At 36.0% G+C, this 26,920-nt stretch overlaps 1 protein-coding gene across 2 annotated transcripts; it reads left to right on the forward strand.

Annotated features, from left to right (window-relative positions):
- Window positions 1-1,250: 1,250 nt before the first annotated feature.
- Window positions 1,251-26,243, forward strand: LOC106139951 (DNA-binding protein D-ETS-6). Of its 2 annotated transcripts, XR_009657156.1 has the most exons (7): window positions 1,251-1,369; window positions 5,331-5,473; window positions 6,541-6,691; window positions 23,234-23,343; window positions 23,556-23,702; window positions 24,238-24,610; window positions 25,043-26,243. XR_009657156.1 is itself a non-coding variant. In XM_013341460.2 (6 exons), exons 1-6 carry the CDS (start codon window positions 1,297-1,299, stop codon window positions 24,418-24,420), a joined length of 807 nt encoding a protein of 268 aa, XP_013196914.1. In that variant the 5' UTR covers window positions 1,251-1,296; the 3' UTR covers window positions 24,421-26,243. The 2 variants fall into 2 exon arrangements, 1 of the variants encoding a protein (XP_013196914.1); XM_013341460.2 differs by having other exon boundaries at window positions 24,238-26,243.
- Window positions 26,244-26,920: the final 677 nt, after the last annotated feature.

Raw genomic sequence — 26,920 nt, forward strand, 5'->3', positions numbered from 1 at the left:
GATATGAATTATCCAACTTATTTCTAATAATGAATAAAAATTTTGAATTTAAATTTCGGTTTAGTTCAGATTAGAGGTTCGGTTTAGAGATGGTCCTATTCTTTTTTTTATTGGTGCCGGGAACCACACGGCTACACGTGATTAAAATAATTATTTTAGTGGTGACCAAAATTGAAAAGAGTATGTTGAGATGGTTTGGACATGTTGAGAGAATGGATGAGGACAGACTAACAAAAGTAATTTATAAGGCATAGCTGACTGTAAATGTGGGACAGGGCCGGCCAAGTCGAACTTTCAAGGACCAAATTTCGAATGTCTTGAAAAAGGGAGTTGTTAGGAGTACCCATAATCGCCGAATATGCATGAAAAAAGTGTAGGGGAGCGATGATTAAAACCGACCGCCACCAAAGGGAAGACCTTCCGCCAGGCTTGGTGTTATGCCTGGGGAACCGCGGCTCCGACGATGTTGTGTAGGAGGTTGTACCTATTTATGCTCCAATCTATGAAATCGCGATTTAGATTCTTCGCTGCTATTGGTTGAGCGCGTCAATTTCTTCGCGATGATTGACAGTAGTTGTTTTGATTGGATGTTGTGACGAGTGGCGTAGAGATGTTGCCACAAGAGTAATAAGTGTGGAAGAAGCGGGAGAGGTCGGTGAGGATGGAAGCAAGTCGAAATCCATAGTCTCTGCCTACCCCAATCGGAAACAGGTGTGGATGGATGCATGGTTGCTTTACAAAAAATAAGCACATGTTTTTTAGGGTTTCGTAACTAAAAGGTAAAACGGGACCCTATTACTAGCCTCTGCAGTCTGTCCGCCTGTTTGTCATTATAATATGTATGTCATAAACCGTGATAGCTAGAAATCGGAAATTTATCAAATTTTGTATTTCCGTTGCCGCTTTATATTTAAAATTAAGAAAAATTAAATATAAAGTGAGGGTACAATAAACGTTTCTTTCTCTTATTACAGAGAACAGTGCCAATGGCTCACTTATGTTATTAGTATGGATGCCTGATAGATGTTCATCTCAAATGGTGCGACCAAACAAATGCAAGTGTTTTGCTACAGGCTATGAGGCAACGAGCGCAGGCGGTAGCGCGCAGCTTCTCGGAAGGCGTTTTCCTCGTCACACCGCCTGCGCCCGCGCTGACGAATCTATACGTCACACAGCCGGTGCGCCGGTGACGCATCTCGCGCAGATAAAAGTTGTGTCGAGATCGCCGCGCAAGCCCTAGTGGTGTCGTCGCCGCCTCAGCATCACCACAGCAAACTGGCGCCCCGCAATGACTGCATGGAGCCCGAACTGGCGACCGCCTCGGCGGAGACCGATCCTGACGACTCCTCCGACGAGTGTGTCCCCACTGGTAATCCATGTGATCCTACTTTACCTTTCAATTCGATCGTATTACTACCTATGTATATAGTGCAATTTTGGACTATTTCCTCACCGATAGTAAGTAACTCCACGGTGTTTAGTGTTTACCTTTTTATAATCATAAACATGAATGGAAAAAGTGCAGCTGAAGTTGAGAATGTGGCTTCAGTGTTAACATCAAAGTAGTGTTTAAGTGTCATATTTATTTATATGCATAATTTAGTGTGTGTTGGAACAAGTGAATTAGTGTAGGTATTTAAATGCGGCGTTATGCGCCGGGCGCCGGTGGCGTCATGGCTTAAAGGTAAAAACAGAAAGGGGAAAGAAATAAATTATTACACAGATTGAGTTAGCCTCGAAGTAAGTTCGAGACTTGTGTTACGAGATACTAACTCAACGATACTATATTTTATGATAAATACTTATATAGATAAACATCCAAGACCCAGGCCAATCAGAAAAAGTTCTTTTCTCATCATGCCCTGCAGCTTCGATATCACAGACAAGCGTAGGTATTACCGCTGCGCCACAGACGCCGTCAAAATTTATGAAAAGATTTATTTTATAAATATTAATTAAAAGGTTTTTTTTCTTATATAATACTAGCGACATAGCCCCGCTTCGCGTTGTAAAATTTATAATTTCAAAATTTATAAAAAGGTAAACACTAAACACCGTGGATAGGTACCTATAAACCTTCCTCAGAAAACTTTTCAACATTTCCACCTGGTCCACCACCATCACAAAATCCGTAGAACACTTTCTTAGTTTAGCGCATAGCATACAAACAGACTGAAGAAATAGGTGGACTTCATTGTGTAGTGATAGTGATGTGATGATGATATAATTTTTTTTGCTTATGGTGCTTAGTAAACGCTGTGCAATTGTTCTATAAAAGTTGTCTAATTTGACTATACCTACATAGGTATGAGGGTCCTATACTCAATATCATTGAAAGCATATTCTACGTGGGCCAAACAAATAAGTACCTACATATTTCAAAATAAGTAGTGTGAAACTGTGGTCGATTGGTATACCTACTAATACTCGATTGTCCAGCGGACAGGACATTTCATCAAAGTAACAGTACCTAATATTTAAGAAATGCTTCTTCGAACACTATAAAGTACCTAGTAACCAACTACTAAACACTCAACTGTATTCTTGCGGAAGACATATATCGTGCATCGAAATAAGATCAAGATTGAAAAAATAAATACTTATAGGTAAATATGTTTGCAGGCTAAGATAAAAAATTAATAAATTTGATACCAACTTGACAGTTTTTCATTGTAGTTAGTGAATTCGTTTACAAAAAAGTATTTTCGCGTTAGAATTTTGATCAATATCAATCATAGGTATATCAAAATAAAATCGAAACAAGTTCACCGTAACTAAATAATTGCGAGTGGCGCTAAATGAAGTTGAACAAATATATTTGTCTGTCACACAGCTAATGTCACTTTGTGGGAATCGTTCTGATGCCTTGCCTACGAAAAGTCTACGACTATGTATAGCCTTCATATTGAATTCTGTGTCAGTACTTACCGCATGTCTCGAAGTTATTAAAATTACAGTGTCGCCGAAGGCAGTGTACCTATTTACCTAATTAGATAGATATATAAATAAAATGTTTATTCGACAGTGCTACAGCCACAAAACAAATATAACAATAACAAATCCTTAAAACTAACGCTGGTGCTGTAGCAAGTCGAAATGGGTATAACTCAGCGATCATTTTGCACTGAAAGTGTACCTACAAAAACGCTGATTTTCAGTTAGAAGACCTCCATTTGAAGTAGATGCGGGTACTTAAAGAGTTTAAGTTAGCTAAGTTCCGATCTTAAAATTTCCTAATTGAAGCGGATTGAAAAAAGAATTTAACTTTAAGTTACTTTTTACTCTTAAAGGTATTAATAATTAGATAGGAATATTTAACTCAGCTGCCATAAGCTTAACTAATAGGCCTATTCGAATGCGTGAATATGGTGCGAAAACCTGTACTTAGAACATATATATTTTACCTCATTTTTTGTTTACGGCACACCCTCTGATTTTCACCCAGGTTAGTGTGGGACTCCCTGGCACATATAGTGCCAGCCTACCCATTTTAACCCCCCCAAAGCGCATCTTGTCATCATGGGATCGCATGGCATTCCATTACGATGCGCCCTACATTTTACATTTTTATTTTTTCATAGTTTTATATAAGTCGGATAAGTATAGGGTCACAATCAGTGTTATATAGGCTACCAGCAACCCGCCCCACCCCCGCACGGCTTGTTTATACATATAAACTTTCCTCCTGAAACACTATCTATTAAAAACTGCATCATATTCCGTTGTGTAATTTTAAAGATCTATGTAAACATATGTACATACAGACAAAGGGACGCGGGAAGCAACTTTGCTATATACTACATATGTAGTAATGTATGCAGGTTTACCATGCGCGAAGCTCGAAATAAGAAGCTAGACCTAGCAATTTACACATTGTTTTAGTAAGTGCTTACTCGTACAGTAAGGTCTTTAGGGGGAAGTCCCGTAACGCCGGACGGCACCTAGCGCCGGACACTCGTACTATTCAAGCGAGTACAAATCAGTTCGTTTCAAAATACAAGTGAAAGGGGTGCTGGGGCATACAGGTACAAGATCACGCGCCGTGCCTCGCCAGCGACGCACGCGGCCGCGGCAGGAGTAACAATTTGCTGTTTTAGGCTCGAAACCACGGCGTCACCTAAATATCAATGTAAGTAATTCTAGTATATTTATGCATTTACATTTGAGTGGTATTCAAAGATAAAATCAGTACTCGATTGTTATCCGTAAAATGGTAGAATATTATTACATCTTTTAAACAATTTAAGTAGGTACCATCTAATGAACGAAAATGTGTGTCCCTTAGCACCGGACACTAAGTCGTCTCTTAGTGCCGGACAGTAAACATATTGATATTTCTTGTAAGAAATTACGTATTTTATTCTAATTATTTAATTTTGTTTTAGAGTATAGAAGAAAGAAGATAGTTAAAATGGAAGAGAAAGAAAAGAAAGGATCCTGGGATCCACAGAGCTTACAAACTGCTATTGATAAGGTTATGTCAAAAGAACTGAGTGTAAGACAAGCTGCAATGCGATACAATATTCCTAAAAGCAGTATACATTAAATAAAGGTCCTAAATCGAGAAGAAGTAACAATGAAATCAAAGTTAGGTAGATTCACTAACACCTTCTCAGCAGAGTATGAAGAAGTCTTGGTGGACCACATTAAAGATTTATCGAATAGATGCATGCCGCTCATGAAAAAGAAGTTTCTTAAATTAGCATACGACTTAGCTGAAGTCATGAAGATTCCTCATCGATTTAATAAAGAAAAAGGCAGAGCTGATAAATAAAAAATAAAAGTCGCAATAAAAAATTACGACTTCATGAAAAGGCATTCTGACATTTCGTTGAGAATACCGGAATCGACAAGCATGATGCGCCCCGTAGGATTTAACAAACCACGAGTGGATCTCTTCTACGACAACCTTGAAAAGCTGATGAAACAGCACAACATTCACACCCTCACGAATTTATAACTGTGATGAAACTGGTGTCAGTTGCGTGCACAAATATTCGTCCGGTACTAGGTACTTTTTAAAATTATGTTTTTTGTTACCAAAGTTTGTTTGATAGTATTAATTATTTTTTAGCAGAGGTTGCATTTTTGTTAAATTAATTTGATTTCTAACTTTGTTATCTAATATAAGTCATAATTTTATAAACATTCCTTAAATATTTTATGTTTTATTTTAAAATAACCTTAGGTGTCCGCCACTGGGGGACTTCCCCCTATATCTACGGGCATTTAAGTACTTATTATGAATGATAAAATGAAAAAGGAGGAAGATCGTGACAAGTCTGAAATATATGTTAAGCAATTATTTAATGTTCATAAATTTATTTCAGACCCAGAGAAATGGCAGCACAGCGACGTGCGCCGCTGGCTGCGCTGGATGTCCTCTACGTTCGGCGTGCGAGCTGCGCGGGCGCATCTCCTGCCTCCCACTGGATGTCAGCTGTTACTTCTTACACATCAACAGTGGCTCGAGGTATTTGATGAGCCTGTCCCGAGCGGATCAAGCTAATGACCTTTGCCCGCATTACAATCAGGATATCTCGGAAATTAGCCTTTGTTACTCCTGAAGACCTAGCTAAACTTTCAATAATAAAATTACGGATTAGAGTAGCGTGACTGAAGCAAAATTAGATTATTCTTAACTAAGATTTTAAACTTTATAGATTTTTTTATCCTCCTTTATTTTTTGTTACATTTCTTCTCATGTGCATTAAGGAGTCTACAAAATAACAAACAAACATTAGCTTGTAAAGCAAGCTTATTAGCATTTCCCTGACTTTAACAATTTGCACGGATGGTATGAGGAGTAGCTAGTACATGCTACGTTTATTCATCGCTACCGCAGACCAGCATGGAAGCTTGCACCAAATTAATGTGCGTGTCCCTATTTTACCAGTTAAAAATTCATATATCTAAAATTCAAATTTTACATTTTTATTCATTATTAAATTTTACATAATTTTTTTAAAATTTAATGTAGACAATGTTTTGTTTTTTAATGTAGACAATGTGCATTCGTCCATGATTTAGATTTAAGAGATCTATATTTGTATATTGACGTCCGATGAAAATGCTAGATTGTAGTTTGAACCGCCGCTTTTTCTATAGGTACATGCGCTTTGGAAGAGGTAGTAGTTATATTTAGATTTAAGTGATGTGACGTCAATAAGTGATACCTTGTATTCAATTTTGAAAATAAATATATTCTATTCTATCACTTAATAATTGTCACTTACTAGTTTTACAACATTGGTTGACGTCAAATAAATTACTTAAAACTTAGTTAACTACCGCTTTCAAAGTGCAGAAGAAGCTGTAACAATTTTATTTAATAACGAAAACTTTACAATTATCCAAACTTAGAATTTATTTAATTGAAATTTAAAATTAAATGGAATGCCAAATTTGAAAAAAAAAATATGTACAGAGAGTTCTGAATTTTTATTTGAACTACAAATTTTTGACCTACAAATCTTTTCAAGTTTCTTGCGCCGAGCTCTAGCCAGATGAGATATTTAATATCGATGATAATTGTGTCAGGTCTGCGAGGGCGAGGAGAAGGCAGCGCGCACATTCAGCACATTCCTGGAGCACGAGCACGCGCGCACGCGCGGTCGCCCGCCGCCGCCCCCCTTGCCCGAGCACCAGAGCGAGGCCCGTCCAGCTACGGCCGCCTCGACCCCTGACTTTAGTAAGATTCGTTATAGTTATATACTTATTTCTCCATGGTACCTAACCTACCAACATATTTCTCATACGTATTTCAACTGTTTCACTCAGTAGTGGAGACCGAAAAAAAAGTTCTCCGTAGCTTAAAGGCCCTTCTTTTTCGTGTCCAATGCCCAAAGTCCAATCAGAACAAGTTCAGCCGTTTTGTTCTGATTACAATAGAATAGAGGTTAGTAGTTAGATATATTATTATTCTGTTAAGTCCATAAAGTAAAAATACTAGTCGTAGCTTCACCCGCGCGAATTTAGCGCCGCCTACAAAAAATACAAGTTGTGGTTGTGGGTTCAGAGGTTACAAACAAACAAACTCACTTTCGCATTTTTAATATTAATATGGATTATAACAAAATCAAATAAAATAACAAAGCCCAGCAGTCAATAAAAAAATTGTAAAACGCGTCTTCAAATTTATCGATTAAGCGCCATCTCGTAACGTAGTAGTAAAACGCAGCATCGTAAACTATGAATGGAGCACGAACTACGATGAATCAGCGTCGTGGTAGCCGCGGGCACACGAACTCAATTCATTCATCTCGCGGTATCACCTTCTGACTCACGGTCACGGTTTCTCGGAAATCGTCTTGATTGCCACATTTCGTTGACTATTTCTCTTTCCAAACCTCGTTTCGGCAAAGCAAACACTTAAAACTATATTTAAATGAGCAATTTCATCGTAAATTATTGGTTCCAAAATTTCATTACAATATTAGATATTTATAGTTCTTTTATCTAAGTTTTCTCAATTATCACTGTGCAGATAAAATTGGTAATATAAATGGGGGTCATAAAATTAAGGCAATGGTGTTCTTTATCTAGGGGTCATCATGAGAATCACTGTTTCCAGGAGGGCGAGAGATCGAAGAAAATTACCCCTAAATTGTCGTTTGGTACAAGAATGAACAGGTCCTCTGTACACGTCACGTACACGTCGTCCGATAAATAGGGTTAGAATTAGAACCGCACTTGGTTCTAGTCTCGGGTGAATCTCACTATTTCCATGGAAATACAAAATGGAAATAGTAAAACTACTTTTTAAAAATTATATGCAAATGTTTCTTTTGCGACAAAAAAACGCAGTTGTGTTGATTCTATTTAAATTTAAATCAACACACATGTGACATTTGACATACTGTGAAATCAGCCGGCAAAGATTTTGCTGATCCAAAAGTTAATTTGACCCGAATATTTTGGATGCCCTGATATCTACTTCTATACCATTCGAAACTGAATTTAATTCGAAAAATTTAACAGTCATCGGTTTTTTTTTTACAATATTTACCATAGATACTTTGCCATAGATGTTAGTAACAAAGTAAGGTAGAGATACTCTGTTAAATATCTTTTCTATAATAATCATATTAAGTAAAAAAAAAATAATAAGAAAAATTACAAATATTAAGAAAAGTTATTCTTCGCACTACGTTGGTACGTTTTTATTTATTTGTGAAATTCCAGAATCCGGATCTGTGCACCTCCGCAACTCGCAGGCACATTGCCATGGAATGTCAAAAATTCTTACAAATATTACGCGCGTTTGTCATTTGGTATAAATAAAGGTCAGCCCAAATTACATAGGTAAATAAACAAATGTTTTATTATGAACAGACACATAGTTAAACTACTTACAGCTATAATAATTTTAAAGCAACAATACTCTATGTTTAAGCTTTTATGATGATCTCATAGATATCTATCGAATGCGTCGAAGAACTTCCTAAATGGCCAAAGGCTGTGTTTTCAGTTTTTGAAAAAAAAAAATATAACAGCTGTACCTAAAAATAAAGGAAGGTTTAAACTTTTATTTATCGGGGTGTATGGGTCAGAAAGATTATTAACTCGGATGACACATTTAAATTTTATCCCATGTGTTTATTGACCAATTATCCAAAGGTTTAATCAAGAAAGTATAGGCAGTGATGAATCAACTAGGAAGAACTGCATGCATGAAAATGATGTAGAAGAAAGACTAGTCATAACTACATAATTATGACTAGTCTTGGTGTTGTGTTTGTATGTAAACAATAGCGAGGACACTACTTCGTAGGTACGGCACGAGCCTGATTATCTAAAACCTAGTAAGTACCTACTTATTAATTTTAATTAACACTTTCATTCCAATAGTTAGTAAACACTGTCACTAGCTTTCATTGCCGCAACTAAAACCGGCATTACGTACCCGCTATCAATAATAATGTGCCCATCGTCAAATCAGGTGCTGGTGAACCTATAATATGTTTATGTCTAGTCTAAACCTAGTTATCCAGTATATAGTTTCCTATATACCAATAGGAATAACGGGTTATAGGCAGATCCCCGACCCCCGACTATATTTTTAATAATGCGAGTCCTAGGTACATGAAAGTATGTGAAAAATAGTTTTTCGAAAATAACGAATATATCTCGATTAACTACATTACTATATATAAACATATAGTAATGTGGTTCATCGAGACAAATTATTTACCGAAAATAAAAAAATACTTAAAATTTAGCCCGCAGTTTCGTATCTGTTGCCCCTAGATGTTCGGAAATTGGTATAAGCAGTCAACCTTAAAATTCATGGCTCATATTACTCTGGCGGGATTTCCACAAGCGTCACAATGTTAGTTTTCCGAACAATGGTCTGAATAATTTATTTTGGAGTAATAATAATTCCTAAATCTTAGGTCTCCTTTGAATTATGTTCATACATACATATAATCACATCTTTATCTAATACGGGAAAGACCGAGCCAACAATCTCGAAAAGACTGATACCTAAGCCCCGTTCAGCTGTTTGGCTTGATGACGGAATTGAGATTCAAAGGTGCCATGTAGTTTCCGGCACTTTAGAATAGAACCACGCCATATCTTTCCCATGGATGTTGCAAAAGGCGACTTAGGAATAGGCTTACAAACTTGGGATTCGTCCTGTAGGCAATGGGCAAGAAACTATTTAAATCTCACTTTTATCATAAAGCCATACCTCTTCTAAACGTCTTCTGATACATTTCAGTCTTTTTAAGTCTGGTGACTCTGCCTACCCATCAAAGATGTGACTATATCTATGTACGAGTATGTATGAGATTCAAACAATGATAGCATAAAAGAGGAATCCCAAAATTTATTAGACTTTAAAATGTTAAGTGGACAGGATACAAGAAACGATTTGGAGATCAAGACAACTCACTTATTCATATTTTCTCCGTATACAAATAAACGGCAACTTTTATCTATTCTATACATATAATAAATCTGTAGAAAGGTCAATTCTGTACATTGAAAATATTGAAAAAATAAATAGCAGGGGGTGTTACTGGATCGATACCAAACACAAAAATGTGATTAAAAAAATTTTTGTCTGTCTGTCTGTATGTTCAGGCATCACGTGAAAACTAACGGTTCGATTTTGATGAAACTTGGTATAATTATACCTTACTATCCTGGGCGTAAAATAGGATACTTTTTATCCCGAAAAAATAAGAAGAAAAAAAAATCTTAATTTTTCAGTTTATCCATAGACGTTGTTCTGTAGAACCGCGAACACACGTTGCGTTACCCGCAGTGGATTTAGCGCCGTAACATGTAGCGCCTAAAGTCGGCTTTGGCTTGAACCGTTTGCTGCACAAGCGGGCCGCTACTAATTACTATGAAAAAAATACTACATAGCTACATTAATTCCCATCAAGCTGAAAATGAGTAGACTTTAAAATGTTAAGTGGACAGGATACAAGAAACGATTTGGAGATCAAGACAACTCACTTATTCATATTTTCTCCGTATACAAATAAACGGCAACTTTTATCTATTCTATACATATAATAAATCTGTAGAAAGGTCAATTCTGTACATTGAAAATATTGAAAAAATAAATAGCAGGGGGTGTTACTGGATCGATACCAAACACAAAAATGTGATTAAAAAAATTTTTGTCTGTCTGTCTGTATGTTCAGGCATCACGTGAAAACTAACGGTTCGATTTTGATGAAACTTGGTATAATTATACCTTACTATCCTGGGCGTAAAATAGGATACTTTTTATCCCGAAAAAATAAGAAGAAAAAAAAATCTTAATTTTTCAGTTTATCCATAGACGTTGTTCTGTAGAACCGCGAACACACGTTGCGTTACCCGCAGTGGATTTAGCGCCGTAACATGTAGCGCCTAAAGTCGGCTTTGGCTTGAACCGTTTGCTGCACAAGCGGGCCGCTACTAATTACTATGAAAAAAATACTACATAGCTACATTAATTCCCATCAAGCTGAAAATGAGTATAATTATTTAAAACACAATCAAAAGCATTATTTCAAAATTCCCCATGATTCCGGTTTAAAGAAAAAAATTTACTCACGGTCAAAGGTAAAAAATGGGTGTATCGCAATTTTCTTTAAAACGGTAAGTTTTTCAAATCGAAAAATTACCTCAGACATAAATTGTAGATCATAAAGTTATCTATAAAAAAGGTATCAATAATTTTTTTCAACAAAGCTACCGTTTCTGTGATATAACGATGCAAAAAGTTGCAAGCGTCATAATATGCATCCGTTTCCTTGCCACCTCTGAGGTAGTGTACTATTCGCGCGTTTTTTTTAACATTTTTATTATTAAACTTGAAAAAGTCTGAAATAGGTTAGAATAAACACGTGTTTTCACTACGCAGTGGCACTCAAGACTAACTTTCGCATTTATTATTTAAAAAAATAGAATAACCCTAAGTGAAGAAAATCATCTCAGGACAATAAAAGAGATTACAATTATCAAATTCAATGCAATAATCAAATTAAAACTAAAACTACTTATAAAAAGAAAGAAAAAAGATGACTACAAACTAAAATTTAATTTATAAATTGTACAGTCCTTGCATAGCATCAACATGCGGGAATGTGCCCAGAAGGCTGGCAGCATTGCCAATTCGAATGGCAAAGCTGATTCTCAGAGCCAGATAATTTCCAGCCCTCCGGTCAAGAGATACCTCAATTAGCTTTTTCGACAATTGTCGGAAAAGCTGATGGGCAGATAGGCCCCCCGGTCCCAGAGTTTCTACCCCAAAAGGTTCAAAAGTATAGATATTACCGATAACTACATACAAACATACATACATAAAATCACGCCTCTTTCCCGGAGGGGTAGGCAGAGACTACCTCTTTCCACTTGCCACGATCCCTGCATACTTCCTTTGCTTTATCTACATTCATAACTCTCTTCATGCAAGCTCGGCGGTTTCGGGTACTTTTGACCTGACCCTTTACCAGGACGTCCTTAATTTGATCAAGATATGTTCGTCTAGGTCTTCCCACCCCGACCTTTCCCTCCACACTCTCCATGTATATCTGCTTAGTCAACCTGTTTTCATTCATCCTCTCCACATGACCGAACCATCTCAACATACCCTTTTCTATTCCTGTAACTACATCTTCTTTCACATCACAACATTCCCTTATCACGCTGTTCCTTATCCGGTCACTCAATTTCACACCCAACATACTCCTTAACGCTCTCATTTCCACTGCATTTATTCTGCTTTCGTGCTTCTTTTGCCATACCCAACTTTCACTCCCATACATTAATGTCGGGACCAACACGCCCCTGTGCACACAAAGACTGCTCATAAAGGCATGCAAAGCTCCATTCACCATGTTCCCCGCGTTCACTCTCCTTTCAATATCACTATCACACACTTGCCATCTGATGTAAACTTTGATCCCGATAACTACATATTTGTGCCTTTTGAGGTTTTTTGCCTCATTTGAAGCAGAACGGCCTTAGATTTAGTAACCTGAAGATGAGACGGCGCAAGTGTGTCGACACAAGTAGCATCCCACACCAAAGGCCGCCCCAATCTCCAGGGTACCAAAGTCATACCATCCGGTCTCTTGGCATCATCCCGAGCCAGACCGTTTGGTTCTAGAACGGCTGGAACATGGATGGTGGCAAGAGCACGGAGGATTATATCATTTAGGGCGGCATGGCGCCCTAAATGGCCGGCACTCCTAGGGCATAAGAGGCCGTGGTGTCCATAGCCGACAACGGAATCCCCGCAAGGACAACTATTATTAAAGACTAACGGTATTTCATGTGTTGAGCATTCTGAGATAAAGCAGCTATACGAGCCTAGCCACGTACACAATTAAACAGAGAGACAGATGTTGTCTCAAGGTTTCACTACAGTATAAATGAAGGGACTGGGTTTCATTATACTTATGTATATTTTATATTTTGAATCAAGTGAAAATTACCGACAGAACAATATTTTTACTTATATTACTGCTACATAGAGTATATACGAGACGTGCTTATGCATAATATGACGCTTGCAACTTTTTGCATCGTAATATCTCAGAAACGGTAGCTTTATTGAAAAAAAATATTGATTCCTTTTTATAGATATCTTTATGATCTACAATCTATGTCTGAGGTAATTTTCCTATAAAACTTACCGTTTTGAAGAAAATCGTGAATATCCCATTTTCTTACCTTTGACCTTGGGTAATTTTTTTCCTTAAACCGGAATCATGGGGAATTTTGAAATAATGCTTTTGATTGTGTTTTAAACAATTATACTCATTTTCAGCTTGATGGGAATTAATGTAGCTTCATTCCTATTTTTTGGTCTAAATTGACCGAACTGACAATAAAATGGAGAAATAAACCATCTACGCGAAGACCGACATCCGCGCGGACGGAGTCGCGGGGGAAAGCTAGTTGTTAATAAACAAGTAGATAAGTTTAAAAAGACTTCCTTTTCTAGAAGATATGTATGTATTTGTCGTTTATCTTCGTTCTTAATTCAACTTCCTAAACACACAACGAAAATCGATAAAGTTTACTACCGATCATCTTAATACATAACATCATTGACAGGTGATTTAACATTGCTAGTTAGATTAGATATTCATTGGAGTACACAGTCGTGAGTACTCGTAATGACTCACATAATTTGGGATATATATAAAGTGGGTTAAGACAACGGAAGTGATTCAATATTTATCGGAATCGGAACTACTTATGCGTCATCATGGTCATAGGTTCCGATTCAGCTGGGCTCTTTGCCAGCATCTTGAAGCTCCAGTCATAGAGTAGATATTCGCAATACCGCAAAAACTAATTTGGAGCGAATGTGAGTAACTCGCGGATTTGGCGCCGCGTTCACAATGCGACATGCGGTAACGGCATGCTACGACAGTGCCATTAACTAATGCTAAGAATACATGAGCTGAGAAACTTCTCCCATGAACACATGCGTTTAGAGAACAATGTTTTAAATAATAATCATTATGTATTGTTTATGTATGAACGGGACAAATTACACAGAAGAGTGACGAAACAAGTTCGAGACTTGTGTAACGAGATTAATAACTTAACGATATAACATTTTATAATAAATAATCATATAGATAAATATCCAAGACTACATCTACAATCAGAAAAAGTTCGTTTCTCATCATAACTTGGCCTGGTTTCGAAACCGGGACCTACTGTGACACAGACAAGGGCAAAACCGTTGCGCCACAGGGGCAGTTAATAGGGTGTACATACATACATATAGTCACGTCTATATCCCACGTTCAGCTGTATCGATATATAATATGTAGATACATATATTATCATATCATTATATATATGTATTTATATACATATTCACTCTACTATAAATGTTTATTCGTTATGCATTAGGAAAATGTTATTACACCACTTGTTTTCTTTTATAAATACTTAGTTACTGAGTCATAGGTACACAAAATGAAGTCACGTAATTTGAAAAATTAAAAGGTCTAGGAATATTTCAATACTTATATTATTCAAAAGTTTTAAATAAACATAACAAAATGCTAGTACAAAATTAGATCGTTTAATATAATTATAGAAATTATGGCACTTTTATTATTTAAGGTGTCCACAGAAGTGACAGGTACCACAGAAAACATATACGTTTTAAATAATCAGTCTTATCATAATTGCTTGTAATAACAAATAAAATTTCTTGTTACTATGCATTATTTGCTATCCTTAGTAAGTAAGCTCAAACAATATACTGTCTTCTTCTACCATCTATACGAGTATGTACCTACGTATTAACCACTTACAATTGAACTTAACAATATTAATAAAGTTTAATAATATCTTGTTTTTACTCTGATAACTATGATTTAGTTCAACTTTAAAAATCATTCGATATAAAAATTCTAACAAAAATAATTACATTTATCCATAAAAAACACTAAAAACAACAAATTTAAACAACAATTCCACAGGAAAGTTGTCCACAGAAAAGATAAATTGAATATAAAATTATCAAAAATCATATATTTTTAGGTTAAAATACAAGACCAAGTTAATACGAAATATACACCTCGTATCGCGTTAAGGCAGAATGTTTTTACAAATTATAACTAAAAACTTACTAAATTACACCAGGAACAGGAAAGATGCAGTGATCTCTCACAAAATTATAAAAAAAAAGATATTTCTTTCACTAAATATGATTTTTAGGACGTAATCACCACAGAACGACGCCGGCAAATGGCAGCCGTGCAGTATTATCATTGCTATAAAAAATAATCATTGGTACGATTTTTTTGAAATTATAGAAGATTTAAAATTTAGGTCCACAGATGGGTCGCTAAATCGTGTAACTGAAAGTTTTTTTGAAATTTCGATGTGTTATTGTGATAATTAATTTAAATACTTAAAATATCAATTACGTTACGACTATTCACTGTTTTTAAATACATTTCCGCTAAAGATCCGCCTTTATAAACCAAGTTGTCTGCCCTTAAATATAGGGACAATACATCTGAACAGTTCACAGGAGGGTACGATAGTATTATTTTAGTTTTTTTAAAATTTAAAATACAAATAAAAAAGTTTTCTTTTTGTGTTTATTATAAAAATGAAGATGAATTGAGATCAAATTATTAAGTATGTTATTCTATAAATTATTTTTCTAAATTAATCTTAAAGAGAACCCGTATTTATGTTTGACCCAACTATCTAATATCGAATTCTCCTCAACGCTCATTGCGTTTTTAAAGTGTGCAAGCAGAATACCAATTACTTAAAAAGTGAAAAAAAATAATTTGGCTCTCTTCGGCAACTTGTTTTTCTTCTGTCTTTACTGACGGTTTCAAGGCCTGATTCTACTTGTTTTAAAAAAGCAGTTTAGTTACCATCTGATACGACACCCAAATGGGTTCTAGTTCTTACTACAAACTAAGCTAGTGGAAACTTGTGACGGCAAGTTCTGTATGACGATACAGAATATAAATCGTGGGAGAGTTCGCTGATCAAACTCATTATAATAATAATAATTTGTTACTTTGTCATTCTGTTGTTACTGAGAATAGATACCTATCTAGTACCTACTTATTTACTGAATTCTTGGCAGATTTGATACTAATACGAGTAGGTAGTGTTAGTGTTTCGTGACGATCGAAATGTATTGAAAATAAAATGGCCAAATATATTGCAACTGTTTGGCAATTTCAGGATATTATAATTTTGATTAAAAATAATATATTAGTCACCGTTGTACCCACATACTAGCACGTATTAAAAAGCTCTTTGATCTTTTATAGTAAGTACCTTTTGTTACTTGGGTATCTTCGATAAAAAACAAGGATAGCATTCTTTTTGTTGCTTTCTCAACTTAACACAAAATTTTAGTTATTGGCCGGACATTTGGGTAGAAAGGCCGGACACCCTACATTATTAATAGGTAAAACGAATTTTATGAAAAATCAAGCAATCAAATAATTTGAATCACGTGGTTTTTTAACGTAGCCTGCACTAGGCCAAGTTCGAAAAAAGCTCGTTTGCGAAATGCGATTCCTAACAATAGTCCGACAGGCCGGATACCGGTGTTTTTTTGGCAAAAACTCTGCTGGAAACAACTCAAGATAGACGACTGCCCGAAGATTTAACTATCCTATTCTCTTGAGTAGGTATATAAACGAACGTCAATCGGATAAGTAACCTTTTGTGAGAAATATGAAGTGAACGTAGAGTGGCAATAAATGAAGCAAGCGGCTCAAATCCCGGCGTCAGTGTTATGACACCTTGATCCCAGTTAAGGGATGGCCCACAGCTTCCCTGTGGCGCTCACCCCTCGCCTCATTGAATTGCTAATGCCTGCGCCCCGGCGTGCCCTGTCTTAAATTGGAAATAAAGAGTAATATAGAAGATGCATGTTTGAGATACGAAGAATTGTTGGAATCATTGCTTATTCCACGATTTTTTAATTTTTCTTTTGGGTGAAAGACTAGCAATCTTCGTCATAAGAATCTGAGTCCCATCTTAATGCTATGCAGCTGAACGTGGCCTGGCTGAACTATTTTGAGACTAGCCCGTAAGGTAAAGAGATATACTTATATATAATATTGGATCATAGTAACACATCCAGTAGCCCGAATGTATAGGTTTCCTTATGCTGTTTTCCTTCACCATAGGAGCATCGGTTACGAACACTTAAACTCAAGTACACAACTCAGAAGAATCATTCATTATTTGTGACGCATTTCAACCTTAACCATTCGACCACAAACGTTAAATTGCTAACTAGATAGAGTATAATAACAAAATTCCGCTTCATCACTAGTGGTCTAGATAAATTTAATTCGTGTTTAATGCGAGTGTGACTAAATGTAAATTTTGGTAGGTAGTTGAAAAAATATCAAACAGCCTTATTGATCGTGGGACGAAATTCCATGAACCGCTAAAAATAACATTTGAGTTGAGTGGTTGTGCGGCGGCGCCGGCGCCGACTGCGTCTGTAGGCGGGCAACAACCAATCGCGAAGATCCAGACTGCCCCAAACGAAGCCACCTCCTTCTACAAAGAAAATAAGAAACACGTTTTTATATTGTCACACAATAAAATCGACAGTAAAATATTTAAAAGAGGGTACACAAAAAATCCTTTCACATCTTTAGGTATTAGATGATAACAAGAAAGAAAATTATACTGCATGTATAGAGTTGTATGAGTTATAGTTCTAACTTTCTAAGCATAGTTACTACACAGCGTAAATGTTGTCCAATAAGTTTACCTTCGATAAGCTGGAGCAGAAATACAGAAGTTTCGATAAGAGTTCAGGGAAAATTGAATGCACAAAATTTCCTAACTATACCTACATACATACATATAATCACGTCTATATCCCTTGCGGGGTAGACAGAGCCGACAGTCTTGTAAAGACTGATAGGCCACGTTCAGCTATTTGGTTTTAAGATAGAATTGAGATTCAAACAGTGACAGGTTGCTAGTCCATCGCCTAAAAAGAATCCCAAGTTTGTAAGCCTATCCCTTAGTCGCCTTTTACGACATCTAGGGGAAAGAGATGGAGTGGTCCTATTCTTTTTTAACTAACTGTCTTTCCCATTAAATACTTATTTTCGAAATCGATACAGACCTTTAGGGATGTACTTATAAGTTATCTGTAAAAGCAAAAGGGCAGAACACAATGGCATGTGTAAAAATCTAAAGAATTAAAAATCTAAATATGTACCTACACGAAACTCACACGGAATCAACAACAGAGAACGTGAACGTTAAACATATTATTGTTTTAAATAAACTAAGATGTAGATTAAATAATGAAGTATAAGTAGTAGTAAAGAATGAAATGATAAGAAACAAAATTAAGGCCCGTATTTTAATTTAATAAACACGACGCGGTCTTAGCTTTACATCGTAGCAGGTTGTACACTTGTAACATAGCAAGGTGGTCCTCGCATGAATGAGCCGGTTCCCTCGCTTTCACATTCACACGGGCCCGCATAGTGAACCACTGAATCATAGGTGGGATTGGAATCCCTGGCATGCGACCCGCGGACACTGATCTCGCGACTTTCAGGATGTTCGTTTTGCAATGAATTGAGAGAATGACGTAATAACGGTAATGACGTACAAATGTAATATTGAGTAGCTTGTACTTAGGTAAGTGTTATGAAATATTTTTGTTGTAATTCACTTGCTTGTCTACTTGTTGCATAATAAAAAAAAATTGGCGATATTATTGTACATATATAATAATAATTTATATATTTTTGTATTAAATATGGATTGTTCCCCATAGCACTCTAAGTTTACCTGTAATTGGTCGAGCAATAAGAATTCATTTATTTATATAACATACGTATGTGCATGTCATATTGTATCGACTGTTGATAAGTTAAATAAATAAATAAATGGGTAGGTAGTTGAAAACTGAATGTACCATAGACCGTATTAGCTTCATGCAGGTTTTTGTTTGTCTCGCAGGCCTTGTATTCTAATTCCAAGTATGGGTTTCTCCTACGTACCCATTTGATAACAAATGTCAGTCTCTATCTCTAACCATGCACTTTCATTGCAACAAGGTTTAATACTGTTTTATTAGTGTTATGTATATAGGTGGTACTTTAGAAATAATATTGGATTATATACATAGTACGTATAAAAGGTTCGTATGCAAGAAAACATTACAGCAAACATGTTTTCATGTGAGGCTTCAATATTTACTTCAACTCTTAAAAATATTTTAGAGGTACGATTCTCCACTAGTATTCTAGCGTGAAGAGACTATAACTTGTATCAATTTGCGACATTACCTAAGTGAGATCATCGTCAATTTATCGAGTTGTACAAAACATATTAGATGAGACGTAGAGCCGTATTAAAATAACTCTATTATACGATTGTTATGTTCTACAAAATAAATTGCTGCCACCCTTGAAATATATTTAGCCAAACAGCAATAAATTTTGAACTTGAAATTTGTTATTTCCATACTGGATTATGAGTTCTCGGTAAGTGTTTGAAGTGTCGGCCACCGGGCGGCTCCGGCCTCAGCTCCTCCTCACGGAGGCCCCGCCTCGGCCCTCCTACGACTTAGACTCGAACGGTGGTGCCCAGGGCAAGCTGAGGCGATAATTTTATAATAGCAAAACATATTATATATAACTAACTAGTCCTTTATAATTTCATACAGAGGAATAGTTTGTATTTTTTCCCGGTAACGAATGAATTCAAAAATCGAATAAAAGATTTCCAATTAAGTTCAGCACAGAAATTAAAAAACATACGATTTTTTTGATTCCTAAGTAAGCGAAATATAAAGTTCAAACGTTGGTCACTGAGAGGCAACGCAACCCTGGAAAATATTGGTCTCTCTAAATTGTAAGCAAAGTAAACAATCTGTCGCCCATAAAAATATCAGAAATTTTTAAACATCCATTCGAAAAATCTTTCATGCGTCAGTGCGTCCGCGCCCCTCAATGTAGATACCTAAATAATTTAAGACTTCTTGGGCGTTACAACAATAATTGAAAGAAGCCATCTGCAATGTCTAGGCCAGAAATTTAGCGGAGCCCCTTTGTAGTACTATATCTAGGCCAGAAAATTTAGCAGAGCCCCTCTGTAGTACTACAATTGGAAAAAGTAAATAATATAGACACATACGCACGTAATACATAAGTATAACGTCTTTATGCCTTACAGAGTACAGACAGAGTCAATGCACAAAATAGGTCACGTCAACTGGATAGTTTAATAACGGAAGTAAGATTCAAAGATACTTTCTTAGTTACTAACCTACAGATTGGTGGGTAACTTTTACGTTGATTATCTTTTACAATCTTAATTAAATTTTAGATAGGTGATTACATTGTCTACTTGTGGCACTTTATTTTATTTCACTACCACGCCGTCAACATAAATTTTTGCACATTGTGTCCCTCTATTAAATTGTAGAGCCTTATTTTTAAAAACTGGTAGGTACTGCTCCAATCAAGTGTAGGTATTTATGTATATTTATTTTATAACAAAGAATTCTCTAAGGTCGCTCGCTACCGCTATCAACTTAAAGCACACACTACTTTTCCAAGAAACTGTGTCTAGCTGAGTGGCGGTCGTCGAGGTACATTAATTTACTTCGCCTTGACAGAGGTTAACTGGGTTTTCCCGCGCCACGAAATATGGCTTCAATCGTGGAGATGCAATTACTGATCTATTTTAGCAAACTCTTTTTGTTTGCCCGACTACTAGATATTTAAAAGAAACACTTTTTAGACCGTAACTGTGACTAATTACTAACTCTACATAAATTGGGAATTCCAGCGTTTTCTGTAAGCGTGTACCACCTGTAGATTTTGTAGGCACAATACAAATCAAGATTTTGTAGCCACAATACTTACAAATTAAGATTTTGTAGCACGTAGGTGTAGGCAGCTTTTCAGGCCAAAAAAATATTGTAGTGATACCTACCCACTGCAGTTTCGTCATTTTAAGGAAGTTCATTATATTAGAACGACATCAGGAAGAAATTTCTCCCACTTGGGAAATTAAACATAAATGCAGTCTATATCCTTTACGGATAAGATAGAGCCAACAGACTTGAAAAGTATGAAAGCCCACGTTCAGCCGTGTGGCTTAATGATGTTATTGAGAATTAAATAGTGACAGGTTGCTAGCCCATTGCCCACAAGAAGAATCTCAAGTTTATAAACCTTTCCCTTAGTCGCCTTTTACGACATTCATGGGAAATATATGGAGTGGTCCTATTCTAAATGACGGGAACCACACAGCACGAAATTAAACCCCATGCTAAATATTACCCGACGGACTACAACGATGTAGGAAAGAAAATATTAGACGGGCACATGTTACCTGCAGTGGATAAGTTCCCAATCGCTATTTATCCGACTGTTTTGCCTATCGTCAATCGCTTACTAGAGACAAATTATTGGGAATGGACGTTAGGTTACGGTTACCATTTACCGTCGGTCGGCCTATGGCTGTTTATTTTCTTAGGTTTATCAAAGTAAACCTTCTAAAAATAAAGTAAAAAGTTACAGTTGAAAATATATGAATGTAATATGTACGTAATGGATGTTAGGTTACCGCAACCGTCGATTGGCCTAAAGCTGTTTATTTTTCTTAGGTATAACACAATAAAATAATATGAAATAATGTCGGAATTTAATATGTGCGTTTGCAATAAAATAGATCTGGCCGTTGACCGGTGGGTTAAGCTCCCAGCGGGCGGCGGCTATCGCGGCTCCCACGGGATCAACGCTAAGGCACCCTCCACTCTTTATTACATTCGTCTAAGTGATATATGATTCATAACCATTATCTGTGAATCACTGAAATTAATAATATCTAGGGCTTAAACTACTCTACTAAATATATATTATATTATCTTTTGAGACAAGAATTTCAGATGTTTAATATTTACAAAATTTGTCCTTACTCCAGTTTACTACTTTTACCATCTTATCAAAATGATTAATGCGTTGGTCATGTCATCATTATTATTTTGTCTCTTATGTCATTTCTATACTTACATATCTACCAAGGAGAGAAGGTCTATTCTTCTATATAAAAAGATTTGTTTTATTAATTTTCTTACTTCAATTTTCAAAATGATTGTTTCGATTTATAAACAAATTGTCCAAAAAATAATCGTTTCGTTTAAATAAATAAGAATGGGCCTATCTAGATTGTATCGTATATCCCCAAAAGTCGGGCGCCGCCCCTCTTCGGTGGCTCATTTCCGGCACACTCTCGGCTTCCGGTGCCGCATCCGCCCGTACATCCGGACTCAGTTGTAAACAATTATTCCAAAAAATAAGATTTTACATGCGCTAAAATACAATCAAACAATAAAAAAAGCAATTTTTTAATTCATTTAGTGAATGCAACTAACAATCTGAATGAATAAAATTTCGTGGGCTTTAAAATAATTTATTTTATAATGAAAATAAATGATTAACATTCAATTTATCCCTTAGGATTTTATTAATAGTATTTACTAAATTTTTATTCAGTGTATTGAGTGGTAAAACATTTTTTGAACTCCCAAATAACAGGTAACAGGACTATTTATATCTAGTGAGATTGAGGTAGTCAGGTGTCCCAGTAGTGTTGTGGTATCATATATATATATACTCGTATATACATACATTCATAGTGGTGGTATATATCATGGTGCGACAGTGGTGCGACCGAGGAACAATGCTGTGGCTGGGGCCACTCGACCATCGGCGGTTGCAACAGTTCTACCATGGTCAGTTTCTTCTTAGTTTTGTATCACAAGTATTTTATATTAGGTGATATAGTTAAGTGTTTCGGTGTAGTGTTGTGATGTTATGGTGTGACAGCCCATTAATTCGCCCCATTCTTTGGTAGAATTATAATAAGAGGCCCAAAATGTAAAATAAATTATATATTAAGTCTATTAGTATGTGGACTTAACCTACATACTAATCACGTCTCATCGTAGACGTTATGTTCCTTTCCATTTCTTCTTCATAACCCACGTCACACACCTACAGAAAAGCCAAAGTTAATAATTACAGGACTCGAAGGCAACGTTTTACTAGAAAGAATAGAATAAAATAAGAGTCCCAAGTTGATCGCTTTTCCTTGCTTGAATTTTATATTCTGTAAAGGAAGCACATACTATGTTGTTTCTTTGCTACCATACCATTATGAAAGAACATTCATCTTTGGCATATACTAAGATTTATTTTTCTGCTTTCTGCAGAATCATACGCGGGCGTGAGTGTGAGTGCGCGAGGCGGCGGTGGACAGGTGCAGCTGTGGCAGTTCCTGCTGGACGAACTGGACAGCGGAGCCCCCGGCATCTGTTGGGAGGTAAGGCACCTTATCCCATATTACAGACATTATCAGAATACCAATAACAATCTTATTTAAATCAATACATTCCAAATTCTGTTTGAATGTGTAATGTAGTATTGAAACCTTTTCTTTGTCTACCCCGTAAGGGATAAAGAAGTGATTAAGTATATGTACGTATGTTATATACCAATATTCTAGACATTTAAAATGTTCGTACTTTCTGGCAGGGTCCGTCCGCAGACGGCGAGTTCCGGCTGACAGACCCGGACGAGGTGGCGCGCCGCTGGGGCCGTCGCAAGCAGAAGCCGAACATGAACTACGACAAGTTGTCGCGCGCACTGCGGTACTATTACGACAAAAATATTATGAGCAAGGTCAGCGTAACAGCGTCATGATGTCGAATATACATATAGTACATATTTAGGTAATTAGGAGGTATCTTTCAGGCTGTTTGGGGAATAAATGATTGCCTGTGCTTCTTTCGGCCGTGCTCGTTTAGAAGGAACAGTCCGAAAAAATCCTCGCTTGATCCTAAACTCCGTAGCAGCAGGGGGGGTACAAATGGGAACACTTGAACTTGAACGGAAAATAGGTCATCATCATCGTATCATACATACATAGATACGAACACGCCTATTTCCCATGTAGAAAGGTACAACTGCATACAATATATTTTTAATAAGCTAAAATTCTGAAGGCGGCTTTGTGTCAGCCGTGCACTTTCTCGAATAATCTCTCCCACATTTTTTATGCTAGAAAACGGGGACCGTGTTACGTTTTTTATTAGCAATTATTTCAAATAACGAGATTTTTATAATGAGGCAATTTAAAAGATTTAGTCATCACAATGTTTTTTTTTGTCAGAAAGATTTCAAGCGAACCCATCAAAAATGTCATATTATTCACCAGGTTCAGGGCAAACGCTACGCATACCGTTTCAGCTGGGCGGGCCTACGTGCGGCGTGCCAGGCTCAGACGGAGGCGCCGCCCTACGCGCCCTACCCCGCCCCGGTGTCGTTCCCCTCCCTCCCGCCGTCGCAGTCATCCTCGCAACTTCAACCTTCAACCAGTGCGCAGCCTGGACACCAATAAACATACAACTACTGAAAAGACATGTCACTTTGGAAAGTTGAACGGCGAACGCCACGCGTCGTCCCCTTTTTGTGAGTGCAATAGAACTAAGAAGAATCGTATAGCATACCGTGCTAAATATATCCTGAGATAGATTGTTTGTTATCACCAACGTGTTTTGTGAGTGAAAAGTAAAATGTGCTTACTCCAGGTATGTTGTCTTGTAACATAATAAATTCTAGCTTTGCGTGGGGAACCTTTGGGGAAAAAGTAGCCTTTGTCACTCCCGAAGAACTATGTTATATCTGTGCCAAAGTTTCGTACAATCAGTCTAGTAGTTTCTGATGTTTTTCGTGACAAACATACAAAACTACAAATCTTATCATTTTACTAATAGTTCTATATGAATGGACCTCTCCATTTCCTTGATGGCCAAACAGGCAGTTACTTAAATAAAAACCACAAGTAACAGTAGTAATAGAAATGTATGTTCATTGAAAAGATTATTTCTGAATATTTTTGAATTACTATTAATGGGTATTTCTATGTTAGCTTGTAACGTTGTTCCTATCTTTAGCGCAACTCTAGATTTGAATTAAACAGCTGACTTGATGATGCAACTGATATAATATTCTTATTTCAGAAAGAGAGATAGAAAAAAGTGAGTGTATTGTATAAACAAAGTACAAATATATTCTAAAAATTAAAACTTGCATAATAATAAAAAATAATAGACAAAGTTACTTAAAGTAACTATGGTTTACATAAACAGAATGTTAATTTTTTGTAGAAATATTTATTCTTTATTTTCCTATAAGGTAAATCAATTAATATTTATTGTGTAATGTAAGTATTATTTTTTAAACGGACAGCGATGCTGTTGTTTTATTACTTTTTTATTTATTTATAGAAAATTATTTTATGCTTTTAACTTGGATTGATAATTTAGTTGTAAAACAACGGGAGTAAAATACGCCATGCGGTCCTAGTTACCAGTGAAGAAATATGTGTAAATTACAATGCAATCGTATGTTAATGTAGGTGAACATTGATATAAATATCTTGAACTTTAATTTGTAGTTTAGTTAAGTATTTTGTTGCCTCTTTTATTAAATCAATATTCTTTTTAGGTTCTTTAGTAGTGTAAGCGAAAGAGAATCAATACCTAAAAAGATTAAGAAAATTACTTAAGAACTACACAAAAACGACGTGTATTTTAAAGAACGTTACTTTATATTAGTAGCCAGCCAAAACAATAACAGTTCAACATTTCCGAGAGGTTATTTCATACGTTTAATAAAAGCATACTTAGAACAAGTTGATAAAATCATACTTTAAAACTCGGTGAATAATTACAAATTGAATATTTTTTGAAAATGCTTCGTAGCGCGGCTACGAACAGGTGCTACTCCCGTACAGGTGACATCAACGATCACATTTGCTACGAAGCTACGACAGTGCCACGAAGCTAATCTGTAGAAATGTTAATATGTAAGGAAAACGGACTTATATTTTGTATGCAAACATTTTTATTTTAACTGTAGATATTTTTGCTTGTTAGATTAATTACCGAACATTTAAATTTGGTAAACAAACAGTAATATTATATTTAACTTGATATATTACTGTTGGGTTATCTATGGCAATAAGTAATGCCTCCGGCAAGTCTTTAATGCTAAAACTCTATGACTGTTTAAATATTTTATAAGCTTAATAGTAATTAAGATAAAATAAGCCGTGACTTTTCCAATAAAACAAATGGCGAAGCGCAAGGGCATTCAACCTATACTTCGTCAAAGCGATTCGTCGCCAATTTATCCCTCATGACTTGGCCTACACATTTGAATAACCATATTATCAGTTATGAAGAAGAATGTCATGACCTGTTCATGACATTCTTCTTCATAACTGATGAATGTGGATGAGTAAAAAAAGTATACAGGAAAAATGGCTAGTGGAAAGATAGGTATGTATTGTCAGTTTCTGCCTTAACAGTAACTAAAAAAATTGTAAAGATTCGTATCAGCACTTTTGTATCATGCGCCATGCATTTCCAGAAGTGGTGCTTTTTTATTAAGTTTAGCGCAGTATTATTTGTTATTGTTTTTAGTGTAACGAGTTTTAATTACAAGTATTGTTTTCGTTATTAAAGATGACCTACTTACTTTTCAATGGTAGTTTTATTATTCCTTTCCTTTAGTATTATTATTTAATAAGTGGAAATAAAATAGATAAGTACACAAATTAAGTCCGAATAGTAATTTTCTTGGTATTGTGCCTAAATACAGGACCTGTTTTCATTAAAACAATAGTTGCCATCTGTGGTTGCCAATTTCCCTTGAATAGGTATATCCTACTACTATTATAAAGGCGAAAGTTTGTATGGATGTTTGTTACTCTTTCACGCAAAAACTACTGAACCGATGAAATTTGGTATGTAGGTTGCTGAAGACCCAGAATAACACATAGGCTACTTTTTATCCCAGAGTTCCCGCGGGATTGATAGGGTTTCCATGCGGAC

Source organism: Amyelois transitella, chromosome 14, assembly GCF_032362555.1.
Source record: "Amyelois transitella isolate CPQ chromosome 14, ilAmyTran1.1, whole genome shotgun sequence".
Classification (NCBI taxonomy): domain Eukaryota; kingdom Metazoa; phylum Arthropoda; class Insecta; order Lepidoptera; family Pyralidae; genus Amyelois; species Amyelois transitella.

Excerpts from the sequence above, each read along its gene's own strand:
- LOC106139951 (XM_013341460.2), top strand. The coding sequence starts at position 1,297 with ATGGAGCCCGAACTGGCGACCGCCTCGGCGGAGACCGATCCTGACGAC. Across the intron at positions 1,370-5,330 it reads CGACGAGTGTGTCCCCACTG|ACCCAGAGAAATGGCAGCAC; the intron begins GTAATCCATGTG and ends AATTTATTTCAG. Across the intron at positions 5,474-6,540 it reads CACATCAACAGTGGCTCGAG|GTCTGCGAGGGCGAGGAGAA; the intron begins GTATTTGATGAG and ends TAATTGTGTCAG.